Below are 20,740 nucleotides of genomic sequence, written 5' to 3' on the forward strand. Positions count from 1 at the left end.
ACAGTCTTTCAAAACGAAGCTGTTTTAGCTGCTTTGCCTGAAGTGTTAAACAGTATTACTAGGTTAGTTAACAGGTTAGGTTGGTTAGTTGGTTAGTTAACTTCTATCAACACACGATGCTGAAGTTGTCTTGCTATTCACCTCAGAATGTAGCTGCTGCACTATTTAAGGTGGAACAGGACGGTTTGAACAAGACGCTGGCGAATAGGAAACTTGACTTCAGCTTCGTTATCAAAACGGACCGTCACGATTACTCGATTAAAATTAGATGTGAATGGGCTTTAATGATGGCTTGCAATTTCATAGATGAATGGGACGATGGCCGAAAGTGACCCATAGCTCCAAAAAGGACTGTACTGTGATGGTTTCAGGTGATTCACAAGCGATTAGTGACCATAAAAATAATTGGGTGTTATTAGTAAAGTCGTGTGCAGTTATTAGATATGCAGTTATGTGTGTAAAGGGTTGAAATCTTACATCCCACCTTGATCTCATTCTTTCCAGAGCCCCCTGCCAGAGGAACAACAGCCTGAAAAACAACCTTCAGATAACTGTATTATAAATATTACCAGAGAATTTCTAAACTGGTTCTACTAATTCAGGTCAGTGATTTTTAATTTTTTTTTAATTTAAGCAATTATTTACTACAACTACAACACATCACTACAATACACAGCACTGCTACACTAAATGAGTAGATTAACAGCAGCAAAATGATCTAAAATAAAAGTATAACTAAATAAAATAAATAAAAATAATATAATGATAACGGGACACTGAGGGATTCAAAATACGTTGCCAAGCTCCAGTTCCGGTATTTATTTATTTATGATTAAAATATTTTAACGCCTGAAACACTTACAGAATATTAACTTACATGGAAATATTGGTGCTTCTCATACAATTTACCGATGACTTGAAAAGCTCCCACTTAAAAAGACCTGAATCATTTCACACTTTCTGAGAATAATCGCCTGTCAGGGTCTTTTTACTATTACGCTGGCAATGTTTACAGTTTATTACCAAACACTGTTTTCTTACATTCCATGTCCTCTCTTCTGCCCTACTGTCTGTAGGATCTGTTTTTATTTACAAATTTTTTTTTTGTATTTTTAAATTAATTTACATCGTCATATACAGAGTAAATGTACAGCTCCAATTACATCTGGGAAGAATCAAGAATGACATCCATCCACACATAAATAACTAAATAACATTAAAAAAATACAGAAATAAAAATTAAAACTGAAAAAAAAGATAAATCATTTAAAAAATGTGAATTACTATTATTATTATTATTATAATTATTATTATTAATAATAATAATAATACATTTGAGCAATATATAAGTCATACATGTATCCCTATTAGTCAATGTTTTAACAATTTCATCAAACAGAAAAGATGTTTTTAAGCTTTTTTGTTCTGTTTTGTTCTGGAACCAGTAACATGACTCTGGATCTGTTATTATTAGTTTGATAATCTCATTTATTCTACTTGAATTAGTATCATATGTTAGAAACAAGACTGTCTATTTACAGTTAATCTGTGTAGGAACAGGATTGTCTGCCTCCTTTGGGCTTTCAGTCCAACATGGCAGCAGCGCTACTGCAGCACCATCTAGAGGCAGTTTTGCCTTTTGGGCTTCTTCACTGCTGAGGCAAGTTTTTTTGTTTGTTTGTTTTTTGGTAACTGCGCTTAACACCAGTAATTATTTTATTCATAGAGCATTCCATTTACCAGTTTAATGCGTTATTACCAAACCAGACGGATTCATACTGCGTATAAATATGTGTCTGAATCTGCTTGACTCTAAAGTTGAGTGTTTGCTGGCTAGTTAATGAATATTAGCAAGAACATGGCTGTCTAATCTTGTCCACAAAGGGCCGATGTGGCTGCAGGTTTCTAATCACACACACTTGATTCTACTTGTTTATTCAGCTTGTGTATTCAGTCTTCAGACACCACCAAAAGCCTTATTTAGCAGCAATCCAGCTAGCATTTCTAAACTTTCTTAGTTGGCACACTGTTTACATTTTAGGCATTTGGCTGATGCTCTTATCCAAAGTGACTTACAATTTGATCATTTTACACAGGTAGGCGAAGGTAGTGTTAGGAGTCTTGCCCAAGGACTCTGATTGGTATAGTGTAGGGTGCTTACCCAAGTGGGGGATTGAACCCTAGTCTACAGGGTAGAAGGCAGAGGTGTTACCCACTACATTACATCAACCACCAGTTTAGGGAGTACGGAGACGATTTGGATCCAGTCTGGGTTTGACGTGACTTCTGACTGAAACACGGATGGCTGAAGAGTGTAATCGTAAATGTAATCCATGCCTCAAATTTCCATGTTTAAGCACAGCAGGCCTAAGTAGTTTTAAACCATAATCAGCAGTATCACAGGGGCAGTACTCGGTACTGTTTGAACCAATTGCTTTGATCTAATGTACTGAAACCTGGTTTTTGCACGTGACCCAACGTTACACAGGCTATGGTAAGAGTAATGTTTAAATATTTTGTTAAAACTAACAGCTCGGTTGAAAGTGAAATACACTGAATTACACTAATGTACGTTTGCAAATGCATAGCATCTGTGCATCGAATATTGCCCCTTCTTAAGTTTGATTTGTGTGGATTTAAAAGAGATATAAAATTGTTTACCATCACTACTGAAATAAAACGGAAGAAACGGTGGATATGTAGCACAGCTCTCTGCATTTTTAAGGGTGCTTAACTCACCAAAACGTTTGTTCCCTGACCGGGAATCGAACCCGGGCCGCGGCGGTGAGAGCGCCGAATCCTAACCACTAGACCACCAGGGAGTCTTACGCCAGGATGTCACACCATGCCTGATTAACTGAGCCAATTAAAGAAAATATGTACATTAGACGGTCAGTGCACTATCCGCTGTGTTGTTTATCAAATGAATAATGTAGGACACATCACAGAACGCTAACGTTATAAATGCCTTAAATCTCTCTCCTTCTACTTAGTTAACCTACTCATCCAGCTATCGTTATCTGTTTAGCTAACTTATGTTCTCTGGAAGCACTGTAAGTCATCTTAAAGGCGCTGCAAAATCAAGTTTAAAGATACTGTGGATAAATCTTATCTGGTCATATGCAGTATTTTTGAAGCATGACAAATGTTATGTTCACGAAGGTTTAAAGCTGTTTAGTGTGGCCTAACAGTTCTATCGGAAAATGCTAACCCTGTTTGAATGCTTTCTTTAAATATTAACGATACAGATTTGTGGCTTCTGCGTGTATGTGACAGAAATATATTTGATTTAAAACTGTAATGTTTAAAGAAAACCGTTTAGTTGAACGTGCCTGCCACGGTACTTACTGCCTCTGAGTTAGCCATCTAGCTTAGCTAGCTAATAGCTGGTTGAACGCCACAGCGTCCATCTGACTGACATAAATAACGCCAGAATCAGCAAAATGCGCAGAGATTTGAGTGATTTGTTTAGCAAATCTCTCTCTTGTTTGATAATGGCAAACTCCTTTATATGCAAGACTACACGAGGTAGCACTTACATTGTCTCTGGTGCTATATGGGTCGTTAAGTAGTTAAAAAACCAAAACAACGGACCACGAAGACAAAGTTGAAGCTTCAGGTTTGAAATTGTGCAAATGCACACCTGAGGTGATGAACCTGAGCGTTGCCCGTTTTCTTTCTCTCTTTCTACCCGCAAATTTAAAAACTGTGGGAACTGTGTGCGTTTCACTACAGCTCATGCGGAACAAGCACGCAGAGAACTATGAAGTAACAGTAGATACGTTTGAGGTCATGATAATAAAGAATGTATGACATAACTAAGTAAGTATGAGGTCATGACAGCAGTCCAGTTTAATGATACCACTAACAGATTTTAATCATAAAGGTTGAGTTTTACAGCTCCAGCTGTGCCATAGTATTGCACTAGTATGCAAACGAACAAAGTTATTTGAACTGAAATACTTGTCAGTTGATATTCATTCTTTACTCTATTTTAAAAATGTATTTTTATTACAAAATATGAATTTAAAAAATGGGTTGTAGTTCTAATTAGCACAGACCATGTTGTTCCTGAAAGTAATGAACGTCAGCATAAAACACTCCACTGTGTAGCTCTTAGAACTGGAAAGATCTGGTTTGGTTACCCTACCCTGGATATTTGATTAGCCACACTGTTAGCAGGGTTGGGATAGCTACTGAAAAATTAGTAGTTAGCTGCTTTGTAACTACTTTCCCAAAAGTTGTAGCTAGCTGCAATTTAGCTACTTTTTCCAGAAAGAGTAGTGCATACTTTTTAGCTACTTTTTGAAAAGTAGTGGCTTTTTTTTTTAGCTACTTTCAAACACACCAAACAGGCCCAACTGACAGTGTGAACAAGACACTGCATTTAATCCTGTGCCAGAAAGGAACATACAAATGAAAAGCTTCAAATATACAAAAAGATCACCAAAAAGTGTAACAACAGATGTACACAACCAACACCGTGATATCCAACAAAAACTAAGACTATTTGTCAAGACAAAGTCAAATATTTCCAGGTTTTTCCTAACAAAAATCAACAAAAATAACTGAATACAAACAAGAGACTTTTGTGCAAAGTGCTGTGAACTGTTGAAATAAAACTGCTCCAATTGAAACATTTCAGCATGATACACCGATCAGGCATAACATTATGACCACCTCTTTATTTCTGTGCTCATTGTCCAGTTTATCAGTTCCACTTACTATATAGGTGCACTTTGTAGTTCTACAGTTACAGACTGTAGTCCATCTGTTTCTCTGATACTTTGTTAGCCCCCTTTTACCCTGTTCTTCAGTGGTCAGGACCCCCCATGGACCCTCACAGAGCAGGTAATATTTGGTTGGTGGATCATTCTCAGCACTGCAGTAATACTAATGTGGTGGTGGTGTGTTAGTGTGTGTTGCGCTGGTCTGTAATTGTAGAACTACAAAGTGCACCTATATAGTAAATGGAGCTGATAAAGTGCACAATGAGTGTAGAAACAAGGAGGCAGTCATACTGTTAAGCCTGATCAGTGTATGAACAGACATGACATTCAGAGTCTTTATTAAACTTCAGCAACACTTTAGCCTCAAAATCCTCATCATTGACCCTGGTTCTGTTTGGGGTGAGAATCTGAATAATCTCTCCACTGTTGCTTCTGCGGCTCCACAGCAGAACTAGATTTCTAGGAAAAATAACATAATAATCCTTCTTTATTCTAAAATCATTCTAACATACTGTTCTAACAGTTTTCACAATAAATGATCTTAAACGCTGGAGTTAACGCATCACTGCTAGTTTACCAACCTTTAACGCTGAAGACTCTCAGGTCTTCTTGCAATAACTTTGGGAGGGAGGTCCTTCAGTGCCATGGCCCCCAAACTCTGGAATTCTCTTCCTCAATCCCTCAGAGACTGCTCTTCTTTTTCCTCTTTTAAATCGGACTTAAAGACTTTTCTCTTTAATACACATTTTATTTCCTCCTCAACTGCGTAGTTTTTTTTGTTTTTTTTTAAATTAATTAATTTATTTATTTATTTATTATTAACCCCCACCCCCTGCTATGTGAAGTGACCTTGGCTTTGTGGAAGGTGCTATATAAATGTAACATTATTATTATTATTATTATTAAGACTGAAAAATTTGCAGAGATGTTTCCTGAAATGCGAGAAAAGCAGCTACAGCTGATCTGAAGGTTAAAGCAGAGCAAAGTAAGTCCGTGATTTTGTTTGTATTTTTAGCCTGCATTAGCACATCAGCACATACTGAGATATACTTACATTCCAAGATGGTAAAACGGGCCTAAATGTTGCTCAAGCAGTCAAGCACAGTCGCCACCAGCCCAGGGAACGACCTCATTCTGTGGTTCTGCACTGACTGACTGAAGCCTGTAGCGAAATCGTAGCGAAAAAGTTTTGCTATAGTTACACAAAAATTTGTAGCAGCTACAGCTACTAACTAAATTTCATAAAACTGTAGTGGCTACAGTTACTAGCTACAAATATTTGTAGCTAACTACAGAAAGTAGTGCGTTACTTAGCTACTCCCCCATTCCTGAGTGTTAGAAATGGCAAGGTTTCTCAGGTGAGTACAAGAATGAAGGTAGTAGACTGAATGGTGACAGAGTGCTGACATTGCTTAACACGAGGATCTGATACCTGTGCTAATAGCTCAGAATGGTGAAAAATGAACTCTGTCTGTAGGGATGTTAATAGCTATTAATGATTTGCACCTCTATTCAGTTGTAGAGTCCACTCCAGGCACTCACTTTAGCCAGAAGGTAAAACTCACACATTATATAAGAAAGACAAGATCAGTTGTTTGTTTTTTTCTATTTATTTTGTGTCTTGTAAGAAAATAACTTGTGCAAAAAAAGAAAAAAAAAGTTGAGGATTACCAAAAAAATAGCATTTCTTTTCTAATTCTCTGTCAAAAGTCTATCACATCATGATGCAAAAATGACAGTATGCATCATATCTTGAAACTTGCGTATCATTTCACCTATGATACAAATTTTATGTTTTTCATTGTTTTGAATCATGTTAAAATCACTAAAGAAATGTCAGGAACAGGGTTAACACACTGTACTGTCAAGGAAAATATTTAGGTTTATTTTAAACAAAGCATAAGCAGCTGAGATCTAGAAAACGAATACATCCTTATTCTAACCAGTGTTGGAAAGATGGGAAATTTAAAAATTCCTTTTAAAGATATTTTATGGGTCTTTTATTCAAGACCCAATACACTGTGTAATAGTACTAGTGGATTTGAATTGACAAACAGATAAACATAAACAAAAATTGTAATCAAACAAATATAAAAACACTTTATTTACATTTTTATTTATACATCTGCTTTATGGTTTCAGGTAGCATGGAAATATATGTCTTCAAAGCTTTTCTGATCTTCACTTTTTTTTGCGATAATGTAGAAACTGGAGATTAAAAACATGTATTGACAATGATCCATTAAAAGTTCATGGCGGTGGGTGAAGAAAATGCATACACTATGTTTTCTAGTATTAAAGTGTTAGTAATATATAAGACATTTCATTTTATTCTACATCATTTTTTGAAAAGCTGACCTCCTCTGAGGCAGACAAAAAACACTGGGAAAGGTTCAAAGCATAAAAGGTGCTTCTCTGAGTATTTAAGTGTCAAACTTGTGACTTGACACAAGTATCTTCGTTCTCCTCTACTCTCATAATCACTGCCCGTCTTTCCTGTAAATCCTTTTCTTCTTCATCGTGCTCCACACTACACTCTATTTCTGCATTTATTTCTCGTTCTCTTTGTCTCTTCTTATGTTCCCTCAATGCACATGGCAGGCAGTTGATGAGAAACAGGAGGGAGGAGAGACAGAGGAGAGAAAGAACTGCTCCAACTCCTACTTCCATCTCTCGACTGGCAGTTTTTCCTTCAGTACCCTCTTTCTCTACCCCAGGAGAAAAATAGACTGCACTTTCCTCGTGATTGGGGGTCAGTACTGCCTTCTCCAGGTCATTCTTGGCAACCATGCCATTGCCAGCACTGTCTTCATAGTCTTTAGAGGAGTTCAGTGATGTTCCCTCCTCTTCAGAATTACCATACACGTCCTTTTCTGACTCCACGAGCATATCAGAAGCATCAGTCATCTCAAAATCAGCATCTTCACTCTCTAGAGGCCAGAGGTCTGCATCTAGATTCACCCTTATCCAACCCGAGCCTTTAGCCAGTCTTCGATTCCCACCTCCTTCTCTGCCCCCATCCATGTCAATGTGGTTTGACATGAGCTCACAGTTGGAGACCAGAAGCTCTGCTTTCACAAGAGGCCCTCCACCATCGCCTTGTGCTAAGACACGCTGTGATGGAGCAGACGTTACGACAACCACAGATTCAGCCAATGAGGTCAAGCGTAGTGAAAACGGGACTCCGCTAAATGCAGAGACTAGTGTGGCTGTGTCATCAGCAAACTGTAGCCAAACACTGACAGATGCTTCCTGAGAGACAAGGCAGAAGAAAAGGACATTGGTGAATTGTAGAGTAACTGAGTGGCAGAAAATATTAACTCTCTACTTTAGAGCAGGTTGTAAACCTGCTAATAATCAGGCCTACTATAAGGAGCGCATACCTGCCCATGGTTATAAAGTGTGTTGTGAGAAGTCACTGTTGCTGTGATGACAGAAGGATGAGAAGGGTTTGAAATGACTGACAGACCAAGCCCACCCACCAACTGCACAGAGAGGTCACCAGGGGCCACTGGTTCAGAGGTCACAAAGACATCAGCACTGCCAAGCACTCCATCCCACTGATTTGATATGACCTAAGAAAGAAGGATAAACCATAACATTTGTCCATTTAATGTCAGAAAAATGCTTATATACAGCTCAGTCCAATTTCCTGTGAAAATGAAATTTCATGTGTATATTTCTGCATTTCACTGTAATATATCTAGAATTTGCTCTCTCCAGATACTAACATGTAGTGAAGTAAAACCAGGTTCCAGGCCAATTAGATAGTTTTGCTTATCAAGAGTTGCAACACGTGGGTTGTCTATCCTCAGCCAATCACGAACCAGGTTTGTTACATCTACAAACCAATCAGGTGATCCAAGCATGTAGTTTGGTTGGCCCCCTGGAACCACTGCTTGGGCACTGAATTGTGCAAGGATCTGTATGGTGGACCTTTGATAGACTGGACTGCATCTGAAGAAGAGAGAGACACACACGAGACATAAGCAAAGATCATTTTGAAATCTAGGAATCTTCCTTGTAAGTTTTACAGTGGTAAGAATATTCACAAGTAAAGTGAATGATCAAATTAGAAACCGTACAAAACCTGTAAGAACAAGAAGGCAGCAAATCATTCCAGCTGTCAATGATGCCATTCAGCATATAATATTCCTTCCATATGGGACGGCTAACTTGAACAACAGTTACCTTACTTATTTTAGCTATATAATAGCTATATAACTAAAGGACCAGTCGGAATCCACTGCAGTAGGATATGAGGATGGATAGTCTCTGGTCAATTCCAGTGGGATAATCTGAATAGTGGTGCAGGGCTATGGAATGCTTCTGCTCAGTCCTATTGCCATTACCTGTAACCCTCCCATCATTGTCACCCCTTATTTCCCAACCCACCAAATACCACATAGACATTGCCTCACACCATGCAGGGGATGGGCCTTCTACTTGTTGGAAATCAAGGACAAGATATTGTTGTTACGTTTAATTCAAGCCAGTGAATCGCCGCTTTCAACAAAAAAAGTCTTTACTTTTCAGAGGCTGGTGAATTTTCATACTGCAGGAAAAGGAAAATTCCTCATTGCCTACTCCTGTACTCAGAAGCCTAAAAAGCAGAACATACCCGCTGTCTGTGTGGTAGCTCCAGCCACTGATGGGGCTCAGGACAGAATCAGAGAGAGAAATACGGAGAGGAACCACTGGTGCCCACACAGCCAGGCATAAAAAGCCTTGGAGGGTGCCCAGAGAAAATTCCACTTCCACACATATACTACCTTTCCCGGATTCACTCCCATCAACAAAAAGAGCAGAGCAATCACTTGACACCTGCAACAAGAAAACCCATATTGAGCATGTGCAGATAATTGAGAAGATAACAATCTGTATTTCAAGCTAAAGTACGCTTACCAATCAAACACCACACTAACAACAGCTCCAATGTTTTAGAACCTTAAAAAACTGACAATCCAAGCAAATCATTGTAAATGGGGGAAAACATTCTAGAACAGAGTGAATTGGGAGTGAGTTATAGAACAGTGAAAACAGGGGAAAACGTTCTGGAACAGTGTGAATTGGGGTAACCTTTGTGGAACAGCTTGGATGGGGAGAACATTCTAGAACAGTGCGAATAGAGGGGAAAACATTTTAGAACATTATGAATAAGGGACAACATTCTAGAACATAGTAAATAAGGGATAACATTCTAGAACAGAGGGAATACGGGATAACATTCTAGAACAGTGAATAACGGGTTAAATAAGGGAGAACATTCTCTTCAACTTCAGTGTCAATAACAACATTCTAGGACAGTGTGAATAAGGGAGAACATTCTAAAACAGTGTAATTAAGAGATACATTCTAGAACAATGTGAATAAGCAATAATATTCAGTGTTAATGGAGGGATGAAAATTCTAGAACTGAATTGAGGGGAGAGCACTGTAGAACAGTGAATACAAAGGAAAACACTGAAGAACAATATGAATCCGGTATAACATTCTAGAACATTGTGGATATATGGGCGTATTCCATTCCAGTATGAATGGAAACACGCAAGAACAGTGTGAATGGAGGGGAGAACCTTGTAAAACAGTTTAAATGGGTGACAACTTTGTAAAACAGTGTAGATGGAGAAGTTTCTAGAACAGTGTGAATGAGAGGAAAACGTTGAAGTCTTCCAACAACCGCACACTGGTGCAGTACACCAGTTTGGGTTAGTAGGTGTTTGTTGGGTTAGTGTGCTCCACAGATCTTGTGGAGTAGTAGCCACACATTTCTATCCGCAGAACAGACATGTAATTAGCTGAGTGGATCCCTTCATCACAACAGTCAGTTTACCTTGACAATATCTTCATTGGTTGATTGACACTTTACTGCTGCAGTAATGTCAGATACCTTCCCATCATGCCCCACTCCCAGTACTATAACAGGGAGGGAGACAGGTTGGCTTGTCAGGATGGCCGTGTTTATTATTGTGTTGCTCTGTTAATGGAAGAAAATAAAAGAGTGAGAGTTTTCCAGTCTTTCAAAAGCAAGGTTAGCATCAACTTGAAGGAAAGTGTAACAGCCTTGTTTCACCAATCCGTTGAAAGCCTGGAAATAATCTTGAATTATTTCATATGGACCAGCCTGAGTGAAACAATTATTTTGTTTTTATGACTAGTTCAAAATTCCTGCAGAATTACTGACATGTTCCCTAAACAGTGTCATTCAGAGTGGTCTGACATGAAATGGTGCATTATAAACACACTTATTGTGTCAGATCAATAATCAATAGATCATGATGTCTGACACAAATGTAGCTGCTTTATTCACTATGAAAAATGACCAGTGAACCTGTACTGGAACTGCACGGTTTCTTCTGAAACAGTGGTAAAATGTGAACAAAAAAAACTCATTTTCTTTGGGTCCTTAAAAAGATGGTTATGCATGGGTTCTTTAGTAAAGGCTGTAGTTCTATTTAGAGCCATGAATTCTATTTGGGGGCAGTCGTGGGCTGGAGGTCTGGCCCTGTGACCGGAAGGTTGCCGGTTCGATCCCTAAGGCTGACAGTCCATGACTGAGGTGTCCTTGAGCAAGACACCTAACCCCCAACTGCTCCCCGGGCGCCGTGGATAGGGCTGCCCACCGTTCCGGGCAAGTGTGCTCACTGCCCCCTAGTGTGTGTGTTCACTAGTGTGTGGTGTTTCACTTCATGGATTGGTTAAATGCGGAGGTGGAATTTCCCCGGTTGTGGGATCAAAAAAGTATCACTTATCTTATACAGACCCATTTCACGATTAAATGGTTCCTCAGATTGAAAGAGTGTTGTATATTGCTCTAAATAGAACCCCTTTGAAAAATGGTACTACATAGCACTAAAAAACATTCTGTTATGGTTATACTCCTAACAAAGAGAGTTCCTCTATGGTTCTAGTAGAGAAAATGGTTCTATATAAAACCATGAACATGCAAAGAACCCTTTGCATGATTAAAGGTTTCCTTGCATCATGAAAAAGTTAATCAGATTGATGGGGAATGTGCTGTAGATATTTCATATCTATATTGTACCCAGAAGGGTTCTTCTATTGTTAGAGATGCCCAGCTTGTTGCATCGGAAGAACCATTTTGGGTGCTACATAGAACCCTTTTCAAAAAGTTCTGTATAGCAACATCTGTAGCATATTTTCCATCAGTCTGAAGATAGAGAATATGCCAAAGCTTTGGCAGTGAACCCATGACCATTTCATGTAATAACTTTCTGTGAGGAAGCTTTTAGAGGCAGACGTCTGGTTCCCATCACCACCACTGTGAACTATTCAGACTTGGGAAGTTTCTCTATAACCAAACATTTTATATCAAACCGCTCCAAATGACCTTGTTTACATATCAAACTATGCAGACAATGAGAGACAAAGGTGAAATTCTCCTTTAAGTGCTGCAGGAGTGCAAACTAAACTGCACAGCATTCGCATTTGCTCTGCTCTATTTTTTGCAGACTCTGAGGTGCTGCTGGGGCAGTTGTGCTACTGTTTCAGTTATGGCCTGATTTCACTTTCAGTCTAATTAGGGCTTTGAGGAAATAAGCAGCAGCCCATTTGCACCAGCCTGCAACTGAAGTGACTCACCTCTGTGATGGGGGCAATGCCCACTATGTCTCTATCTGTAAAGGAGAGGAAGCTCATCACTGCACCATGTGGCGATACCAAGCTGTTGCGCATGGAGTCCTCTACCCACCAGCTAGCTGCAACCGTCATTGCAACTCCAAAGCTCCTGCGTAAGCCCTCCAATGAGACACAGGCCACCTGTTGTAGAGTCTCCAAGCTGAAGGAGGGAATGAAGGAGAGGGAGGAAGATAAAGGAAGGCATAAATGAGTGAGAGTTTTTGTCAATTCAGCTGTCATTTCAACTATTGACTCATACTTTACTCATTTAAAACAGACCATACAGAACTGAATATCAGATGGAATACACGTTCAGGGGTCCAAAAGTCTGAGACCACCAGTGAAAATGCTTTTATTCCACATTCTTTTCTCATTTAATAAAATAGTTTATAATATAAATTCTATTATCTGCTTAAAATTAAATTCTAATTAAATTCTATTATTTAAGTGCAAAGTAAAAATCTTTGAAACTTCAGAAATTTCAGAATTGTCCCCATTTATGACTTGAAAAGGCTCTGATCAGTAGATCAGTTCCACCTGACATTTGTCTGAACACAAGCTTCAATAGAAGGAATAAGTCTAAAAAAAATCCACAGATTAAAATAAAATTCTTCATAATTAAATGGTTAAGATGTAAACAATCATTCAGAGTTGTTTGTTGTGAAATGCTTCATACTAGAGAAACTTACAGGGTAAGAATTGAAATTGATCACAGTGGTGGTGATAAGAATCAGACATCCAAAGCATTTAATGCCTTGAAAAGCTCCCTTATAGAAAATGAATATGAAATTGTAACAAATGTGCTGCCTAATGCCTGAAACCTTATTTCACGATAGTTTAGCAATACTAGTTTAACCTAAAATGTATTTCTTCTTTTTTCAGTTCGCATAGGGTTGGTACATGCAGAGTGTTATGAGGCAAAATTGTTTTACCATCATTACAATTTAGAGACATATAGATTCACTAGTGGTTTTCCATAATCATTAAAGTGGCTATATTTGCACTGTAGATATTATAGTGTCAGTAGATTGCTCTATAATGATCCACTTCACATCAGAGCACTCTGAATGATTCTGTGTACATCACAGACACAGAACGCAGACATGGTCAGCGTCACAAATTTCTGTCCTAAAGTGTCCTAAAAATAGTGCATATCCTTGAATATTTCTTGTTAATATAACTTGCTATATCTTTTCTTTGTTTTTCATCTTTCAAAATTCTAAAACTTTGTTTCCAGGCTTAAAGGGTCCATAATGACCTTTTTGAACACAGTTTGAAGTGATATGCAAACATCGGTAAAGTTTCAAAACAAACAATTCGTTACACAATTCAGTCCGTATGATCTGTAAATAGAAACTATACTGCAAAACCTGCCTGTTTTCATTTCAATGTTTCTGTGATGTCAGTAGAATCTACTCATTTACATCTATCCATCTATTCAGGCTACTCCAGTTTAGCCCCATCCATTCATACTGGAGATCTAAGGAGTGTTTCTGCTTCAAGTGTCTTTTGAATGAGGCACTTTATAGAACAGCCTATTAGAACATAGCTCATTTGCATATATCAGTCTTTATACAATTACAGTCATTTACATTTAGTTGTTAACATATACGCAGTCACAAAACCAGTATGTTTAAGAGATAAAGAGGTTGGAAAGTGGCCTGTAAAAAAGAATGACAATTTTTGGCACATAAAGCTACACTAATGGTATAAGACCTCAAAAGAAAAATATGAAATAGAAAAAAAGGGGCCTCACTTTATTTGGACAGTCCACTATAGTTCCAATAGATTATCTACAGCTGTCCAGATGATTAGAAAACAAATCTGTTGAAACTCTTGATTCTAAGTTGATTCTAAACTGTGGTGGGGTTAGGATTTGGACCAGGGTTAGGGCTAGGACCAGGGTGAGGGTTCGGTTTAGAGCCAGGCTTAGATGAAAATAAAATTATGGTCAGTTTACTTTTAAGATACATTCAAGGAAATATCTTCTAAACTATCAACAAAGCATCTAAAGTGGATTATCCAAATAACATGTTATCAAAAAATGTACGATATGGACCCTCTAAATAAAAAAATGCCAGATTTTCAATGTAATCAGTGGTCTTTTGGATACCACTGCATGCTACACTAACATTACTCAGCCACATTATTTTAAAACAAAGTTTCATCTCACCCATATGTGTCCAGAGCAGTGCCAGTCTTTTGACAGATTATAGAAATCGTTTCATGTTTGGAGCCTGAGGTCCTCTCCACTTTAACAGTCCACAGGTTAGAGTTCATGACAGGCTGGGCTTGCAGTGACAGTAATCCTTTCTTCACTTTAAATCTGACCAAAAGGAAGAAAGACAGGGTCACAGACTTGACTGTGAATTTACAAAGTGTTATTGATACTTAAGGTATGGCTATAAAGAGAGTCCATCATACCTCACAATGACAGATTCACCACTAAAATTCGATCTTAGATTTACTGATATTCCTACTGGTTGCCCAGCTCGCACAGGCCCCTTATTATAGCACACTAGCACATCTGAATTCAGCCATAGCTGCTCCTCTTTGAGTTCGTCTGAGCAGGAAAGGCCTCGCTTTGTCTTGTTACTTTTCTTTGCTTTATCCTCAAGAGTCACAGGTCCAATATAGTAGAGCTTTCTCTGCGACTGCTGCAACCTGTCCTCCACACATCTAGGTGGTGATAACTTAAGGTTGGTCAGAGTACCGAAGGAAGAGTAGTAGAGCTGGATCATATCTGTTCCAGGTTTGGCCCTGAGGCCAGCTGAGAAGTTTTCCTGTCGTCGGTTGTGATTACGAGCTCGGATTCTGTGTGGGTGACGTTGTCTGAAGGTTTGGCTGCCCTGGTGATGATGAGTAGTCGGGTCAGATTCAAACCAGTCCTTGGAAAACGTCATGGTGACCACACACAGTCCGAGAGGAGGCTTCAAGCGGAGATGGGCAGAGATTGGAAAGGAGGAAAAGAATTAGAAAAGAGCAAAATGACAGACAAATGAAGGAATGCAAAACATATGAGGAGGAAAGGAGGAATAAATCCTGTGCAGCCCTCGGCACACACAAACCCCCATCAGCCACTCCTAACTCACGTACTCCATACTTGTATATAGCACTGGTTAACAACCCTGCTCCTGCAGAACAACTGTCCTGCAGACTTTAGCTCCAGCCCTAATCAACCCCACCTGGTTCATCTAATTATTGCCCTCAGAAGTCCCTGATTAGCTGAAACAGGTGTGCTAGATTTGGGTTGGGGGTGAAGTACATACATTCACTGAGCAATTTTTAGGAACCCTTCCTTGTGTCTACACTCACAGTCCATTTTATCAGCTCCACTTACCATATAGATGCACTTTATAGTTCAACAGTTACAGACTATAGTCCATCTATTGCTTTAGACACTTTACCTCCTTTCACTCTGTTCATCAATGGTCAGGACCCCCACAGAGCAGGTATTACTTGGGTGGTGCATCATTCTCAGCACTGCTGTGACTCTGACATGCTGGTGGTGTGGTAGTGTGTGTTGCACTGGTCTGAGTGGATCAGACACAGCAGTGCTGCTGGAATTATTAACACCTCAGTGTCACTGCTGGACTGGGAATTGTCCACCAACCAAAAATATTGAGCCAACAGCATCCTGTCGGCATCATCCTGTGACCACTGATGAGGGACTAGAGGATGATCAACACAAAATGTGCAGCAACTGATGAGTTACTGTCTCTGACTTTACATCTACAAGGTGGGCCAACATGAAAATGAGTCTAATAGAGTGGACAGTGAGTGGACAGAGTGTTTAAAAACTCTGCGTATGTGTCTGATCCACGCATACCAACACAACAAATACTAACAAACAAGAGGGGGCTGAGAATGATCCACCACCCATATACTACCTACTCTGTGGTGGTCCTGAGCAATGAGGAGCAGGATGAAAGGGGAAGGAGGGTTACAAAGTATCTAACAAAATAAACACACCCACACGCATAAATCTTAGTGTTCTATGATAGCAGGGCGTGACCTGAGGAAGGCACTGCTGCTGCACTTATGCAGTGCTGCCTCTGCTGTGCTACGTTCAGCCAATCATATCATACCTCTGATACAAAGAGATCAACAAAGACACATATCCAGTGTATGCCAGTTTGACTAATCAGGCATTTTTTTAAATATATTTTTGGCTGTTGCTACTCTAAAAGTTCATGATGAACAGATATTTTGGGGGGGGGGTCCTTTAAAAAAAGTTCTGGGGGACCATGATCCCCCTAGTACAGGGTCCTTTCACCACATTTTGGTAAATCCTTAGAATTAGAAAACATATAGTACAGTATGGCCCTGCAATGGAGTGGCGATTTAACAATTCAGACGTACACAGGGCAAATAACGTTTCCAAATTCATTTCAAATTCTGTGACTTTACTATCATTGGCTCATGTTAGATTAACTTTCTGTTGTAATAGGTTGTGAGGGTTGCCTGTGATGTCTAGTGTGTTGGCCCACCTATTATAAATCTATACTGGTTGATGGCCCACTAGTGAGCCCCAATACATTCAGTTGGTCCATTCCTACCTATGAAAACAACCTGAAAGCAAACAGAAGGTTTTTGAAAAATGAGTCCCTTAGGCTAATTACTTACAATGCAGTAACACTAATATGATTCCACAGTCCATATATACACTACATGTCTATTGTATGTCTTGGAATACCTTGAAACTAGTTCTGAGGACCTTAATCCTGAACTTTTGGCAGTACCTGAGTGATGCAGGATGCTTTCTGTTCCTCAGTCTGTTTGAATGCATGAAGAGTCACACATGTTCCTATGTTTGCATCGCCCCTCATGTGGAACAGCACTCTGACCTTTAACCTCTCCACTCCTTCAGCTTCCCACTCTCGTACAACCGTTTTGGAAAGGAGATATGCAACAAGAGGTGTGAAGAGAGGAGCAATAGGTTTAGAAACAAGCTGAAAGAAGAGAAAAAGAGGAAATATATTAGATATGGTAAAAGTATTACATGTGGTACTGTAAGAATGATAGTCATCCATGAGTCTTGTGCTCTAAGTGTGTTTCATGTTTTATAATCTTGAAAAAAAGATATTTGTATTAAAATACAAATTTAATTCCATATACGTTGGGACAGTGCACATAAAAACAGAAAGCAGTGATTTGTAAATCCACTTTGAAGTGTATTTAAACTAAACAGGGCAAAGAAAGTATGCAAAGTAATAATTTTTCCTAATAACTTCATCCAAATGGGCTCAGGTATACTTTGATAAATCACTGCATCCAGAAATGCAAGATATGCACAGTGGAAATCACATTTTAACAACATCTAAAAACACCTCCGACTTCTCTGGGCTCAAGCTCATCTAAAATAGACCGATCCACAGTGGAAACATGAACTGTGGACCTTTCAGATTGTTTATGGAAATAATAGACATTGTTTGTCAGGCCAAAGAAAAAAAAACATGCAGATTGTTATGAGTGTAAAGTTCAAAAGCCAGGGTTTGTCATGATGTGGGGGTGTATTGATTCCTATTGCATAGGTAGCTTGCATATTTGTGAAGGCACCAGTAATGCTGAAAGATATGAACACATTTTGGAGCAACACATGCTGCCTTCTAGGTGACGTCTTTTTCAGGTAGTCCATGCTATTTTAAGATGACAACACCAAGCCATATTCTGCATGTGTTACAACAGTATGGCTGCCATTACACTGGCCTGCCTCCCACTGAATACGACACATTATATAGTGCAAAATACGATAGCAAAGTATGGTTGTGCAGGTGAAGGCTTGTATAACAAAAGAATGGTAACTTTCAAAACTGAAATAGTTCACATGTTTGGTCCCAAAATTATTATTAAGTGCTGTTAAAAGAAAATGTGATGTAACCTGGTGGTAAATATGCTGCTGTCCCCACATCTTTGGAATGTGTAGCAAAGCACCAAATTTGAGCATATATATGTATGTATATATACATATTTGTGGGCATATATAAATAATAATTTAAAAAATAAAATAAAATGAGAAATTTCACCAGGCATAACATTAAATATTTTGTTTTCTGTACGGTTTTCAATTTAATACAGGTCAAACAGTGGAGGTGCGAACTACTGAAATGACTGATGTACCTGAGTGACAGAGTAAGGCCCGAATGCAGCCCGTAGGCCTGGCTTGGAGGCAGCTCCTAAAGGAGGCATGAGCAGCAGGGACTGTGTGAAGGAGAAGGGGCTGGAGTTGGTGAAGAGCAGACCCAGGTCACCTTGAGAGAGAGGGAGAGAGTGCCATGGAGGGGAGACAGTGATCCGGGCTGGGAGAGAGAGGGAGGGCGGAGCCTGGGCGTGGGCTTCAGTTTAAGGAAATGGAGAACCAGAAGTATTCAGGTAAGTTGAAGACTACACTGTACAATGATCTTCTTGCAATACCAAAACTCAGATTAAAATCATCATTAGTGCCACAACAGATATTTCAACAGAACAAGAAACCCCTTAAAATGTACAACGTAACCACTCTAGATTTTCTAGATATTACTGATAACTGGTTTAACTGATGCTTACCGAGACCATTCAAACAAAGTGTTATGCAAAGAGTAAATTCATACCAAATGACAGTATTACAGGATGAAAATGTGGGTGGGAATTGCACGAGATTAAAATGGTTCAAACTTACAGAGCATCACAGTCCAGCAGAGGATTATCAGGTTCATAGTGAAAGAGCTACATCCTACTCCAAAGAGGCTGATCACACCCATAACTTCATCCCTGAAAATGTAAAACAGCACAAAAATCATCATTAAAACTAGTGCTTTCCTGTTTGTAAAGAGGTATTTCATTTGTGCCTGTGGACATTATAAGGCTATATTTGCGGTAAACATCTCCAAACGTCGCTATATTAAGGGGAGTTCCAGCAATTTTTTAAAATATCTGCATAATTCAGTCACTGAGATGTAAACAAAGTCATTAAGAGTGGTTTTAAGTGAAATGCTTCATTGTAGATTATCTTGTAAACTCAGATGTCTTTACAACGCTGGTGATAGAAACCAGGGGTCACAATGTCTACATCACAATACTCACAACAGCTCATGTATTTATTATGCAAAACCACCAGTTAATGCAATGTTTATGATGGTAAAATAGTGTCAAATAAAAAAAAAGTTTTCTTATGGGAATTTGCATGTACCCCTCCACCTTGAATGTAATTTAAAAAATACATTTTATGCCAAAAGCTTATTACAAATCTTCTGTAAAACAATGTTTCAGGCATCAGGAAGAATATTCATGCTTTAAAAGCATTACACACTTTAGAAGTCTGGTTCCCTTCACCACCACTGTGAACAATCCTTTTTCTAAAATGGATAATTTCACATAAAGCCACTCTGAATGATTTTAGTTACAACTTAATGACTGCATTCTGCAGAAAATGATAGAAAATGTGAAAACTGCTGGAATTCCCCTATACCCTTTCTAGGGTAATAGAGTTTATATAAGAATTTCTAAGAATGTCTGCTTACCTTCTCTGACTGGCTTCCCATAAAAGTCAAAGTGAAAGTAGAATGTCTTCTCCTCCCTCAGGTATCCGGATTTGTTATAAAGCATTTTCTCAGTGACATTTTCATCATTTATTCATTCAGTCCGTCTTCAGGCATTGTGAGTGAAGTTTTTTTTTTTCTGGTTTAGGAGCAAGAAGAGAGTTTGCGAATGATTTTGAAATGAGTCCTTTTCACCTCATTTATACCAGTGCTTAAAGTTTTCATCTTTTTCATTCCCTTTGATCTGTAGCTCTTGTGGCTTGTTTGGCTGCCTCATAACTCACTCTCTCTCTCTCTCTCTCTCTCTCTCTCTCTCTCTCTCTCTCTCTCTCTCTCCCCCTCTCTCACCCTTTTTAGCTGCTGTGCCGCATTCGCACAATACGGATTTATTCATTTAAAATGGTAAATAATCCTCTCTCTCTTTCCCTGACTCCCATTCGCTAGCATCCCTCCCCTCCTCTTTTCATCTCCTTTTCGTGTTTTTTTTCCAATCTAGCCAAGAAAATGCTGCCTCTCCAGATGGATGACACACCTAGTAAACTAGAGCTGAACCTTTTACCTGCCTATGGCTGCAATATAGAGCTGTGAATCCGTATTAAGTGCACAAAATCAATAGTTAACACGTCATTTGAGTTTACAACCCCAATTCCAATGAAGTTGGGACATTGGGTAAAACATAAATAAAAACAGAATATGATGATTTGCAAATCCATTTCAACCTATATTCACTTGAATACACTACAAAGACAAGATATTTAATGTTCAAATGGATAAACTTTATTGTTTTTTGCAAATATTCACTCATTTTGAATTTGATGCCTGCAACTCGTTCCAAAGAAGTTGGGACAGGGGCAT

The 20,740-nt window shown here is 38.9% G+C and overlaps 1 protein-coding gene and 1 non-coding gene across 2 annotated transcripts; both read right to left on the reverse strand.

The window, feature by feature from the left end:
- Positions 1-2,750: 2,750 nt before the first annotated feature.
- trnae-cuc lies at positions 2,751-2,822 on the reverse strand. The gene has a single exon. It is a non-coding gene; the product is annotated as a tRNA-Glu (tRNA).
- Positions 2,823-6,871: 4,049 nt separating this feature from the next.
- On the reverse strand, positions 6,872-20,145 carry tmem132a (transmembrane protein 132A). The gene is made up of 12 exons (XM_017695396.1): positions 19,868-20,145; positions 19,027-19,118; positions 18,489-18,703; positions 17,111-17,320; positions 14,793-15,298; positions 14,542-14,694; positions 12,333-12,528; positions 10,564-10,707; positions 9,352-9,554; positions 8,462-8,687; positions 8,114-8,305; positions 6,872-7,982 (listed from the first exon to the last, which is right to left on the reverse strand). Exons 2-12 carry the CDS (start codon positions 19,106-19,108, stop codon positions 7,161-7,163), a joined length of 2,949 nt encoding a protein of 982 aa, XP_017550885.1. The 5' UTR covers positions 19,109-19,118; positions 19,868-20,145; the 3' UTR covers positions 6,872-7,160.
- Between the last annotated feature and the right edge of the window lie 595 nt (positions 20,146-20,740).

The sequence above is a fragment of the Pygocentrus nattereri genome, chromosome 5 (genome assembly GCF_015220715.1).
Source record: "Pygocentrus nattereri isolate fPygNat1 chromosome 5, fPygNat1.pri, whole genome shotgun sequence".
In the NCBI taxonomy this organism is placed as follows: Eukaryota; Metazoa; Chordata; class Actinopteri; order Characiformes; family Serrasalmidae; genus Pygocentrus; species Pygocentrus nattereri.

What these genes read in the sequence shown, in the direction of transcription:
- tmem132a (XM_017695396.1), bottom strand. Translation starts at nt 19,108, where the DNA reads ATGGGTGTGATCAGCCTCTTTGGAGTAGGATGTAGCTCTTTCACTATG. An exon ending in GGCCTTACTCTGTCACTCAG is followed by an intron (nt 17,321 to 18,488) that starts GTACATCAGTCA and finishes CTCTTCTTTCAG; the next exon opens with CTTGTTTCTAAACCTATTGC. An exon ending in CTGGTTTTACTTCACTACAT is followed by an intron (nt 8,306 to 8,461) that starts GTTAGTATCTGG and finishes CTTCTTTCTTAG; the next exon opens with GTCATATCAAATCAGTGGGA.